Source organism: Erinaceus europaeus, chromosome 2, assembly GCF_950295315.1.
Source record: "Erinaceus europaeus chromosome 2, mEriEur2.1, whole genome shotgun sequence".
Taxonomy (NCBI): domain Eukaryota; kingdom Metazoa; phylum Chordata; class Mammalia; order Eulipotyphla; family Erinaceidae; genus Erinaceus; species Erinaceus europaeus.
In genome coordinates, this window is record NC_080163.1 from 15,245,095 (window position 1) to 15,257,422 (window position 12,328).

At 44.0% G+C, this 12,328-nt stretch overlaps 1 protein-coding gene across 3 annotated transcripts in view; it reads right to left on the bottom strand.

Annotated features, from left to right (window-relative positions):
- The window catches only part of PDE5A (phosphodiesterase 5A), a 177,736-nt gene that overhangs the window by 53,963 nt on the left and 111,445 nt on the right, over nucleotides 1-12,328 (bottom strand). For all 3 annotated transcript variants that reach the window (XM_007521960.3, XM_060177152.1, XM_016187617.2), the window contains exon 10: nucleotides 4,375-4,550. In XM_007521960.3, coding sequence (XP_007522022.2) covers nucleotides 4,375-4,550 — 176 coding nt within the window. The remainder of the gene's footprint in view (nucleotides 1-4,374; nucleotides 4,551-12,328) is intronic.

Consider the following 12,328-nt stretch of genomic DNA (forward strand, 5'->3'; position numbering starts at 1 on the left):
CCACAAGAGAAATGGATTCATGGTGCAGGCACAGAACTCCCAGCAATAACTATCAATAGTTTGTCTTGATAGTCTTTACAATTAGAAACCACTCAAAACCTGAAAGTCATGAGGTATACATAGGCGTGTTCTAGCTTGTAACTGCGAATCCTTCACAGTCCTGGGCTATACTTTTGCCTTAGCATCTGAACCACCAGTCAGGAGTAAGCCCCAGGGGAAGCACCAGGCTGCTATCTTTTCCTGAAGTGAAATCCACAGGCTAGGTTGCTATTCTGCTCATCCCACAGAAGCAGTTTCTTAAGAAAACTGAAGACTGTGACCATGGATCAGGATAATATAAGTAAGGGACAAATGAAGAAAGCAGTAACACTCTCAGCTCACAATGTAAGTTTTGCTACACTCTAAAGATAAATGTAGCACCTTATTAATAGGATTATATGGGTGTATGTTATTAGTGCATGTGCCCACTAGACTAGAATACAAAGCAAGCGTTTGCAAAAAGGTTTGTTGTTATTGCTGCTGTTTTATGGTCAATATGATGATGTGGGCTTTGAGGTAAAAATAAGTCTCTGTTCTAAGAAAACCTGAATCCAAAAAGCCAACAGACATGAAAAAATGCTCCAAGTCACTGTCAGAGAAATGTAAATAAAAACAACGATGAGATACTACTTCACTCTTGTGAGAATGTCAGACATCAGAAAAGGTAGCAGCAGCAAATGCTGGAGAGGGTGTGGGGTCAAAGGAACCCTCCTGCACTGCTAGTGGGAATGTCAACTGGTCCAACCCCTGTGGAGAACAGTCTGGAGAACTCTCAGAAGGCTAGAAGTGGACCTACCCTATGATCCTGCAATTTCTCTCCTGGGGATATATCCCAAGGAACCAAACACACCCATCCAAAAAGATTTGTGTATACCTATGTTCACAGCAGCATGATCTGTAATAGCCAAAACCTAGAAGCAACCCAGGTGTCCAACAACAGATGGGTGGCTGAGTAAATTGTGGTCAATATACACAATGGAATACTACTCAGTTATGAAAAGGGTAAATTCACCTTCTTTACCTCATCTGGGATGAAGCTTAAAGGAATCATGTTAAATGAGGTAAGTCAGAAACAGAAGGATATGGGATGATCTCACTCACAGACAGTAGTTGAAAAATAAGAACAGATGGGAAAACACTAAGCCGAACTTGGACTGGAGTTGGTGTACTTCAATTCAAGTAGTAAAAGACTCTGGGGTGGGGGTGAGGGGGCTCAGGTCCTAGAACATGATGACAGAGGAGGACTTAGGTGGAGGTTAGAGTGCTCTGTGGAAAACTGAGAAAAGTACAAGCTTTTATTGTATTTTCCTGTTGACTGCAAATCATTAATCCCCGAATAAAGAAAAATATGTATAGTTAAAAAAAGACAAACCACTTGATGGGGATTTGTGTTCCTATCCTTTATAGGATGTCTCATTTAAAAAAACCCAGAGTTTTTTCAAGGTTATCCTTGACATCACAGAAAAAAAAAGATTTCTCTCATAATAAACTGAAAATGAAAAATGTTTAGACTAGGTGAAATACTAATTCTTCATAATTTAACTGAACTGAAACAGTTTAACATCAAAACAGAAATAAAAATACCAATTGGGGAAATATTTAGAGATTCTTGAACAAAATGGTCTGAGGTCTATGATGTGTTTCAAAATGGTTTGTAGATTTAAGCAACTTCTTGGGGGCCTGGGTGGTGGCGGACCTGGTTAAGCACACACATCACAGTGTACAGGGACACACGCAGGTTCGAGCCCCTTGTCCTCCCCCACATGCAGGGGGAAAGGTTCATGAGTCATGAAGCAGGGCTGCAGGTGTCTCTCTGTCTCTCTCTCTCCCTCTCTTCTCAATTCTTCTCTGTCTCTATCCAATAATAAAACAGTAAATAAAAAGAAACCTCTGTAATCAAACTTTCTTTTACAAAGAGACTTTTTATTGATGGATTAGATTCAATTTTTAGTACAAAACCTACAGAAAATGTTAAGATATTTAATTATATATGTTTCAAAGCTGGATATGTAAGTACACATATATGGGGCAAATAGTCACTGACATATCACTCAAGGTCTCTCACCTTCCACCACTCTGTAGAAAACTATCTGTGGAAGAGTCACCTTAAAAAGTAACAGTGTGGGGTCAGGCAGTAGCACACCAGGTTAAGCCCACATGACGCAAAGCATAAGGGACAGAACAAGGAGCCTGGTTCGAGCCCCTGGCTCCCTACCTGCAGGGGGGGTTGATTCACAAGCAGAGAAGCAGGTGTCTTTCTTTCTCTCCCCCTCTCTATCTTTCCCTCCTCTTTCAATTTCTCTCTGTCCTATCTAACAACAACACCACCACCAACAAGATGGATAAATGGTCTCTGGGTGCTGTGGATTCATAGTGTAGGCACTGAGCCACAGAGATAACCCTGGAGGTAGGAAAAAAAAAATACCAGTGTCCCATCTAATGCATTGGTAAGCCTTAATACATAGTACCTACTTTCCTAGTTCTGCCTATTAAGTATTTGTTTTTTAGGACTTCGAGCAAGGTATCCTACCTCAAGCACTGATTCCCAATGATCTCAGCTAGGTAAAGGGTAGGCCAGCATTCAAATATACTTCACACTGAATATTATGATTTTTTAAAAAATAAATCTGTTTCCCCTCATTATACAATGTACAGTTTAAAGTCACTGAAGTATGTCTGGAAAGGCCACTTCTGCTGGGACACCAGCTCAGAGCCAGTGACTCACTGGGGACTGCATGTTTTGGGAGCTTTGTAGCACTGAGGGTTCTCAGCCTTCTCGCATGACTCTGTGAATCAGAATCTTCAGAAATGGGTACCACCCATCTGCAACTTGAAAGAGTTCCTGAGAGATTCAGAAGCGGTGACACCACTGTCAGTTATTTCTGCTTTGATTGGGAAGGGAACTTCACAGGTAGAGAGTAGGACTTGCATACAAGTGACCCTGGGTTTAATCCCCAACAAAAAACAGATGCTTTATTCTCATAAAATCAGTACTCCTGGGCTGGTAAGACAGCTAACCTGGGTGGATGCCTGCTTTGCTGTGTTTGAGCCCTTAGCAAAGCACGTTGTAGTGTTACAGCACTGGGGGAACCTTTGGTACCATGTTACTTGTCCAGCTAGGTATCTTAAAAAGTCAGTGTGGAGTGGTAAAGCCCCAACAGTGAAAAAAAAAAAAAAGACACTTGAAACACACACACACTATTGGCTACAGATAGAGACACTGAGAGGGGAGGGGGAGACAGGGAGACCGAGAGACACCTTCAGCCCTGCTTTACCACTTTAAATTTCCCCCCTGCAGGTGGAGACAAGGAGCTTGAACCTGGGTCCATGAGCACTGTAACGTGTGCACCTATCAAGGTGCGCCACTGCCTCTGGGCCCACCTCTCCAAAAAACAAAAAAAAAAAAAAAACCTATTCCCGCTTTTCACTTTTTTTTTTTAAATTGCTTATTATTGTTGGATAGAGACAGAGAAAAATTGAGAGGGGGAGCTAGAGAGGGAGAGAGTTAGAGAGACACCTGCAGCACTGCTTCACTACTTGTGAGGCTTTCCCTTCTGAAGGTGGGGATCAGAGGCTTGAACCCATGTCCTTGTGCATTGTAATGTGTGCACTTAACCAGGTGTGCCACACCTCTGACTCTCTAACACTGCTCAGGGTTTCCATCTTTGCTTTTGAAAATCGGCTAATGTGAGCGTTCCTCACAAAAAGAGCAAATGAGAGAGAGAGAGAGAAGACCTGGGGAGGTAGGGAAGAAGGGGCAGACAGACTGCAGTGGTGCAGACATTAGACTGAGTGCCCAATGGAAGTCAGGAGGGAGGTTTTCTGTTGAGAAAACAGATAGGACTCAAAGGTCAAGCAGCCTGAGTTTGGGTTTGGTAAGAAAACCTTTGATGCTTTTTTTTTTTAATTGTTCTAGTTATTATTGATGTCGTTGTTGTTAAATAGGACAGAGAGAAATGGAGAGAGGAGGGGAAGACAGAGAGGGGGAGAGAAAGATAGACACCTGCAGACCTGCTTCAGCGCCTGTGAAGCAGACTCCCCTGCAGGTGGGGAGCCGGGGGCTCAAACCCGGATTCTTACACCGGTCCTTGTGCTTTGCGCCACCTGTGCTTAACCTGATGCGCTACTGCCTGACTCCCCCTTTGATGCTTTAAAAAAAAAAAAAATTCAGGTTTCAAGCTTCCTTAGCTGTGGAATGAGAAAATAAGTTACGTTCATTTGAAGTACAAGAGTTTCATGAGAATACAACTGACTGTGATAAAGTTATTGGGAGGGGTGGGGAGGGGAGGCTGAGTGCTGGCCACAGGGACTGAGACTCCTGTGGAAACTACCCACCTCTAACGTCACCATCTGCTTGGCCATGGCTCTCTCTACAGCCTCATACATCTGTGTGTTCTGTATGCCCAAGCCACAGAAGATGACAAAGGCTTCCAAAAACTGTTCATCATTTCGGTTGAAAGGTTTCACCTTGCCGGTGTTCTCTTCCATCTTATTAACAAGTTGACAAACCCCTAGAAGGATCCAAGAGATTTGAGTCATAGTTAGCACAGCTGTTAGCAGTTTTCAGTGACGTTAACACAACACCCCCCACCCCCCAAAGGTTGGTTGGGCTTTGCTCTTTTTTGTTGTCTAGGGCATCTCCAAATCAGCAAACAAGTACACACATACACACACATTTTGAAAAGCAAACTGAATTTACATGAGAACTTGTTCTGAAAAGTCCTAAATGCACAGAGCCCATGTTTAAAACAAAACAAAACAAAACAAAAATCCTAGAGTATTATTTTCTTCCAGAGTTGGTTGAGAATTTTACATCAGCTGAGTCCCCAAAGACAATTTGTCCTTTGGAGACTAACTGGATTTTTGTACCCTTGCCAAAGGAACAATTTGATGCACACCAGAATTCTGGGTCACACAGATCTGCCTTTCCATACTGAGAAACCAGAAGTTAAAGATAACAATTACACACAATAAAATGCAGAAAGCAGACAATTCACGGCCTTGAATTTCAAATGTGCACCTCGTGTGTTCTGCAAAAATCAAATTTCAGACAACTTCTGATGCTGCAACAGACACAAAAAGTAATGACTGTGTACAGGGAAATAAGGTCAGATAGAACCTCTTAAAGTTTTTCTTGGTCTCACTGAGGCTCCTTTTGCTCTGGGCCAGTATTTTCAGATAAAGAAAAGGAAAGACACCACAGCACTGAAGCTTCTTTCAGTGTAGTGGGGGGGAGATCAGACTTGAACCTGTGCTGCATCTAAGGCAGAAGTACCATTTGGGTTGAGCTATTTTATCAGCCTAAAATTTATTTATTTATCTATCTATTTTTTGCCTCCAGGATTATCACAATGAATCCATTGCTCCTGTGACTTTTTTTTTTTGACAGGATAGAGAAATTGAGAAGGGTAGGGAAGATAGAGAAAGACAGACACTTGCAGACCTGCTTCATCACTTGTGAAGCGACCTCCCCTGCAGGTGAGGGGCCGGGGGCTAGAACCAGGATCCTTGTGTTTTATTCTATGTGTGCTTAACCCAGTGCACCACTGCCTAGCCTCTCAGCCCAAAAGTTTTATCCCTTAAATTGTATATGAGTAAGACAGAGAGGGTCGGGTGGTAGCGCAGCAGGTTAAGCACACATGGTGCAAAGTGCGAGGACCTGAGTAAGGATCCCAGTTTGAGTCCCTGGCTCCCCACCTGCAGGGGAGTCGCTTCACAGGCGGTGAAGCAGGTGTCTGTCTTTCTCTCCCCTTCTCTCTCCATTTCTTTCTGTCCTACCCAACAACAATGACATCAATAACAACAATAATAACCACAACAAGGGTAAAAAAACAACAAGGGCAACAAAAGAGAAAAAATAAAATAGCCTCAGGAGCAGTGGATTCATAGTGCAGGCACCAAGCCCAGAGATAACCCTGGAAGAAAATACAAAAAAAAAAAAAAAAAAAAAAAAGAAAGAAAGAAAGAAAGAAAAAAGAAGAGAGTAAGACAGAGAACCTGAGCATCACTCAGGCGTAAGTCAGGCCAGGGGTTGAACTTTGGGCCTCAAGTGTGTGGGAAGCATGTTCTGCTCAATGAGTCATCTCTCCCAGCCTTTCTTAGAAGGCCAAACATGGGGGTGGGGTGGCAGTAGTGCAGTGGCTTAAGCGCATATGGCACAAAGCACAAGGACCAGCATAAGGATCTCGGTTTGAGGCCCCGGCTCCCCACCTGCAGGGGGGGCTCAAACAGGCGGTGGACCAAGTCTGCAGGTGTCTATCTTTCTCTTCCCATCTACCCATCCTCTCTCCATTTCTCTTTGTCCTACCCAACAACAATGACATCAATAACAACAATAGTAATCACAACAAGGGTAAAAAAAAAAAAAACGCAACAAAAGAGAAAAAAAATGGCCTCCAGGAGAAGTAGACTCGTGGTGCAGGCACCGCAGTGATAACCCTGGAAGGCAAAAAAAAAAAAAAAGTCAGACATAGTAAAAAATAATAATGGAAGCATATGTAACTTCCTCAGCCTTGTACCCAGTCGAGTGAGATAAGCCAAAAAGAGAAGGATGAATTATCAAGGTGATTCCCACTCCTAGATGGGAATTAGGAAGCAAGGACAGGAAGAGGAAACTGAAGGTGACACTTAAACTGGATGTGGTACGCTGCACTGAAGCAAAGGATTCTGGGCAAAGAGGAAGAGGGATGGGATAGCAGGGCTCTGGGCTCCTGGTGCATTGTGGTGGAAAAGGACTTGGGTTGAGGGAGAGAATGTCTTGCAGACGCCAATCATGGGGGGAGACGAGAGGTTGTACCTGTGTGTTAGCAAGCGTACTGTAAACCCAGTAAAGTGGAGGTGGTCATTCATGGTGGCGGTGTGGGTCTGGGAGAACACATCACTGCCATGTTAAATCCATGGATCTGGATCACAGAGAGTACGCTTCTAGGTCACTTCAGAGAGTATACGGATGTTTCACATTCAATGCTACTTGTCTGAGCATGGCTACCGACCCTGATAGCATCATCCTGCTTTGCCCACTATGCCTTCCCACCACTTTATCTGCTCTGCAGTCCTCTTCCTGTTCGGCCGGCTGTTCCACAGCTGCCGCAAAGTTCCAGGGGCTTCCCCACTTCCGGGTGAGGTGGCTGTTTCTCTCTGTGGCCTTTAGATATTCTTCTCCCTTGGTGTGTCAGGGTGGCTTGCATCTCACTCTAGACTGCAACTATTTTTGAGTTCAGAGAGCTGTTTTTGTCTTTTCAGTTCTACTTCCTCAGTGAATCGAATGCCTGGCATATAGCAGGGATGGATACACACACACAAACACACACACACACACACACACTCTTACTGAGTTAACGAAAGAATGCAGCACCTTGCAGTTGACCCCGGAGACTTTCCCATGAAGACTATGGTCTATTATCAGTTATTTTCCCTGGAGCTCAGAAGGTTTTCACAGAGTCCCAATGATAGATAGCTACACACATGTCCCTTTATCACCAGAGAACTACACTTAATTTGTGTCACATGACAAATGATCTGTAGTCTTTAAAATATTTTCATTTATTTATTTTGGATAGACAGAATTGAGAGGGACGGAGAAGGGAGAGGGAGGGGGAAGGAGGGGAGAGAGAGAGAAACCTGCAACACTGCTTCACTACTTTTGAAGCTTTCTCCTGCAGGTGGGGACTGAGGGCTTGAACCTGGGTCCTTGAGCACTGTAATGTGTGCATGCACTCAACCAGGTATGCCCCACACCTGGCCCCATCAGCTATATTCTTTATTTTTACTTTTTTCGGTTTGGGAGAGAACTATTTTTACCTCAGGCAGTGAAGACATATTTTTCTACCTGTGCTAACACTGCAGGAATTACTTCTCAAACACACACACACACACACACACACACACACACACACACACACACACAAATTAGCAGGGGGGAGGCATTGAATAAACTATCATGAACTTGGATACTAATTAAATACTTATGACTAAATGACCACTGACACTCATTGTCTTAAAGAACAGGCCCTGTGCGTGCTACAGACATCAGGGTTATGTCTCCCACCCTTTGTGACTCCCTCAAGCATAAAGATGAAACTGCTTATATAGGATTCAGGCTGTTTCTTCCAAACCATGATATGCATGCCCCTACCTTCACATCACAATATGAGGATTTTTTAAAAAAATGTTTCCAGTTTTTTTTTAAATACTTCATTTTATTTTAAGGAGAGGTAGAGATTGAGAGAGAGGGAGAGGGAGAGAAAGGGAGAGAAGGAGAGCAAGGCAGGCAACAAAGCACTGCTCAGCTTTGACTTAAGGTGGTGCTGGGGATTGAACCTGGGACCTGGAGGCTCCTCAGGCATGAATGTCTTCTGCAGAACCATTCTGCTGCCGTCTGGCTTTTAGTAAGGCTTTTCCCTACTTGGCCGCTTTTCATAAGGAAGATGTTTTGTTCTGTCACTGAGTGAGGATAAGTTCACGAACAGGAAGCAAAGGATAAGTAGGGTTTGTCGAGATTTGGCTGTCAGGCTTAGGGCTAAGCTAACTCGCTCTCCTCTGGGCAGCAGTTCAAACCTCTGCCTCCATGAACTGTGTGGATGTTATTAGGAGGCTATTAATAAAACCACCGCAAATGAAACGTGATGAAACGGTGCGGGAGACAGACAAACATCAAGCCTGAGCTTGTAAACCACCATGGCTAGGAGCAGAACAGCTGAAGCATGCCTGCAGTTAACCACAGGAAAAGATGAGTGACTGGAGGGTTAAGGCCAAGCTAAGAAAAAGGATGGAGATAAAAAAAAATGGTTTCTGTAAAGCCGACCACTTGATCCTCATGTGAAAACAAAATGCTCAGTCATGTTATATAGCACGTCCGGGGGGGAGTGGTGGGGCAACTGGTTGAGTGCACCTTACAATGCGCAAGGACCTGGGTTCGAGTTCCCGGTCCCCATCTGCAGGGGCAAAGCTTTGCGAGTGGTAAAGCAGTGCTGTAGGTGTCTCTCTGTCTCTCCCTATCAAGCCTCTTTCCTCTTGACTTCCAGCTGTCTCTAGCCAATGAATCAAGATTATATATATGGCACTTATGATCATCTAGTTGCACAGAAAACGTATTTGCCAAAAAGAAAAAAGGCTGGAGAGATAGTTGTTAAGGCCCCACCTTATATGCTGGAGGTCTCAGAGGCCATAGGTTCAATTCCTCACCCTGCCTTAAGCTACAGCTGAGCAGTGCTCTGGTTTCTCCTCCTCTTCTCTCTTATAGTAAATCTCTCTCTCTCTCTCTCTCAGTTATATAGAAGTTTACAACAGCCAAGACTCCTTTTTTTTTTTTGTCTCCAAGGTTATTGCTGGGACTCGATGCCTGCACTACAAATCCACTGCTCCTCGAGGCTGTTTTTTCCCTTTTGTTGCCCTTGTTGTTTATCATTGTTGTTGTTACTGTTGTTGTTACTGATGTCATTGTTGCTGGATGGGACAGAGAGAAATGGAGAGAGAAAGGGAAGACAGAGACGGGGAGAGAAAGACAGACACCTGTAGACCTGCTTCTCCAATTTTGAAGTGAATCCCCTATAGGTGGGGAGCCGGGGGCCTGAACCCGGTTCCTTATGCCGGTCCTTGTGCTTTGTGCCATGTGTGTTTAACCCACTGCACTACCGTCCGACCCCCCAACAAGCAGGACTCTTCATCTGAGAAAGTTAGAAGCTGTGCACATTTACTGATCAAGGTCTGCACAACTTCTTCAGTAATGATCCAAAAGGTCGGGTAATACGGAGGCTAACACTGAGATTTCAATCGGGACACTTGAACCAATGCAAAGCCACCTTGACACCACATCCTCTCGCTTCATTCCTCTATTCAAATAAGGTCCACTTAGGGTGCGGTCCCTTTGTCCTTAGCAACAGTATACTTTTCCTTATCTTCCAGAAACTCCTGAACGTTTCTGGTTCAAGAAATGGTAACCTGTTTTCCAGTGCTACTCACTATGAATTTTTCTCTTCTTCTCTCTCTCTCTCTTTTTATAATCCATCTTTTTTTTTTTTTTTTTTTTGTCTACATGGTTATTGCTAGGGCTTGGTGCCTACACTGTTCCCGGAGGCCATTTCTTTTTTCCATTTGTTGTTGTTGTTTGGATAGGACAGAGAGAAATGGAGCAAGGACGGGAAGACAGAGAGGGGGAGAGAAAGATAGACACCTGCAGACCTGCTTCACTGCTTGTGAAGCGATCCCACCCCCCACGCCCACAAGTGGAGAACTGGGGGCTCAAACCAGGACCCCCTTGCCCATCCTTGTGCGAATTCGCACTATGTGCGCTTTACCTGGTGTGTCACTGCCCAGCCCCAATACTCTTTTACCTTAATAGCCAGGGAGATAGGGCTATCTGTAGCACAACAAACTCTTATGCCTGGAGGGCCAGAGGTTCCATGTTCCCTGGTAGCACCATAAACCAGAGCTGAGCAGTGCTCTTGTTTGGAAGGTAGGAAGGGAGGGAGAGAGGAAGGAAAGGAGGAAGGAAGGAAGGAAGGAAGGAAGGAAGGAAGGAAGGAAGGAAGGAAGGAAGGGGTGAGCAAAAACAACAGGTTGGCAAGATAGCCCAAATAATGGGCGTGCTCTCTGATGCATAAGATCCAGGTTGAAGCATGCTCCCCAGAGCACTGGGGGAAGCTTTCCTGCTGCGCTCTGTGGTTTCTTAACCGCCCCCCCACACACACACTCTACATGTGAAAAAGTCACCTTGGAACAGGGAAGTCTGGATAAAGACAGCAACAATGACAGCAAAGGATGTAGTTCACTTTGTCTGTTTTTACTCTGGTAACTTTATTTTCTTTCTACATTTTTTCCTAATGACTACTGCCCCTGTAGTTGCCGTGTCCTAGAGCATATTGTTACCAAGCCTAATTTATAATAATCTTTCTAGAAACAAACATGGATTCTCCTTTTTAAAAAAGCAACTCCCCTGCAGGTGGGGAGCCGGGGGCTTGAACAGGGATCCTTACGCCGGTCCTTGCACTTTGTACCACATGTGATTAACCCGCTGCAGCTATCGCCCGACTCCCTATGGATTCTTTAAGCAATGCAAGCAACACACCAAGAATGGCAATGCACAGAGACAGAAATGTGAAACACTTCAAGTGGAGAAGTTCTAAAGGTTCCTCCGCCCCCCTTTTCCTTCCTTTCCATCCTCTTCCTCCTTCCTTCCTTCCTGAGAATGGGAACTGATTCCTTCAAGATCTGTTCTGAAATTGATAATACATACTGACCATATTAAGAATTCCAAGTTATTTTATAATCTCATGTCTCACTAGTAAAAAAAAATAGAAAACAATACAAAACAAAACAAAAAAGAATTCCAAGTGGTCTGGGAGGTGGCACAGTGGATAAAGCACTGGACTCTCAAACATGAGGTCCTGTGTTCAATCCCCAGAAGAAGCACATGTACTAGAGTGGTGCCTGGTTCTTTCTCCCCTCCTATCTTTTTTATTAATAAAATCTTTTAAATAAAAGGAGGGGGAGAGAGAAAATTCCTGGTATATAAATATAAATTAAGGGGGGGAGGAAAGGCATACTTAATAAGCAGGAGAAAAAAAAAAAAGTAATGGTCGTGGAAGGGAAGTGAAGGGAATCTGTGGAAGTCAGAGCACAAGAAGACATGTGACATGAGACAAAACTGCAGGAACACACCAGAAGCTACAATGGGCCTGTCCTGGTCTAAGGCTCCTAATTTAATCTGCATGTCAGTAATGGGGGGAAGATGGCAGGGGGAAGGGAAGATTACAGAAGACACACGGGTCCATCTGTCTGCATGGAACTCGATGGGGATTCTTTATAAATGTTAACACAGGAGCCGGATCTGGTCTGTGACATCTAACAAAAACCATTTATGGTCATGATATTGGCACAAGCTGCATCTGTGAGCACCTAATCGTATTTGGGAATCCAAAGTTTGTTTCTTCACACCAGTAAAACAGCAGGAACATCTCCCCCACCCCCGCCATAGCTGGAATCCGCTGAGCACACCCTACCCCTCCCCCAATAATGTATATATGAAGATATAATTTCTGGAGAAATTTAAATCTATTTATTTATTTATTTACTTACTTAACCAAAGTACTGATCAGCTCTGGCTTACAGTGGTGTTGGGGATTGAACCTGGAACTTTGGAGTATCTGGCATGAAAGTCTCCTTGCATAACCATTATACTCTCTAGCCCTGCCCTTATTCCTTTAATCCCTTTTGTATTTATAGAGAATTTTTCCTCTGCAAAACACGCATTTACTTTTGGCTCTGTGATGGAGCAGAGTGACATAAAATG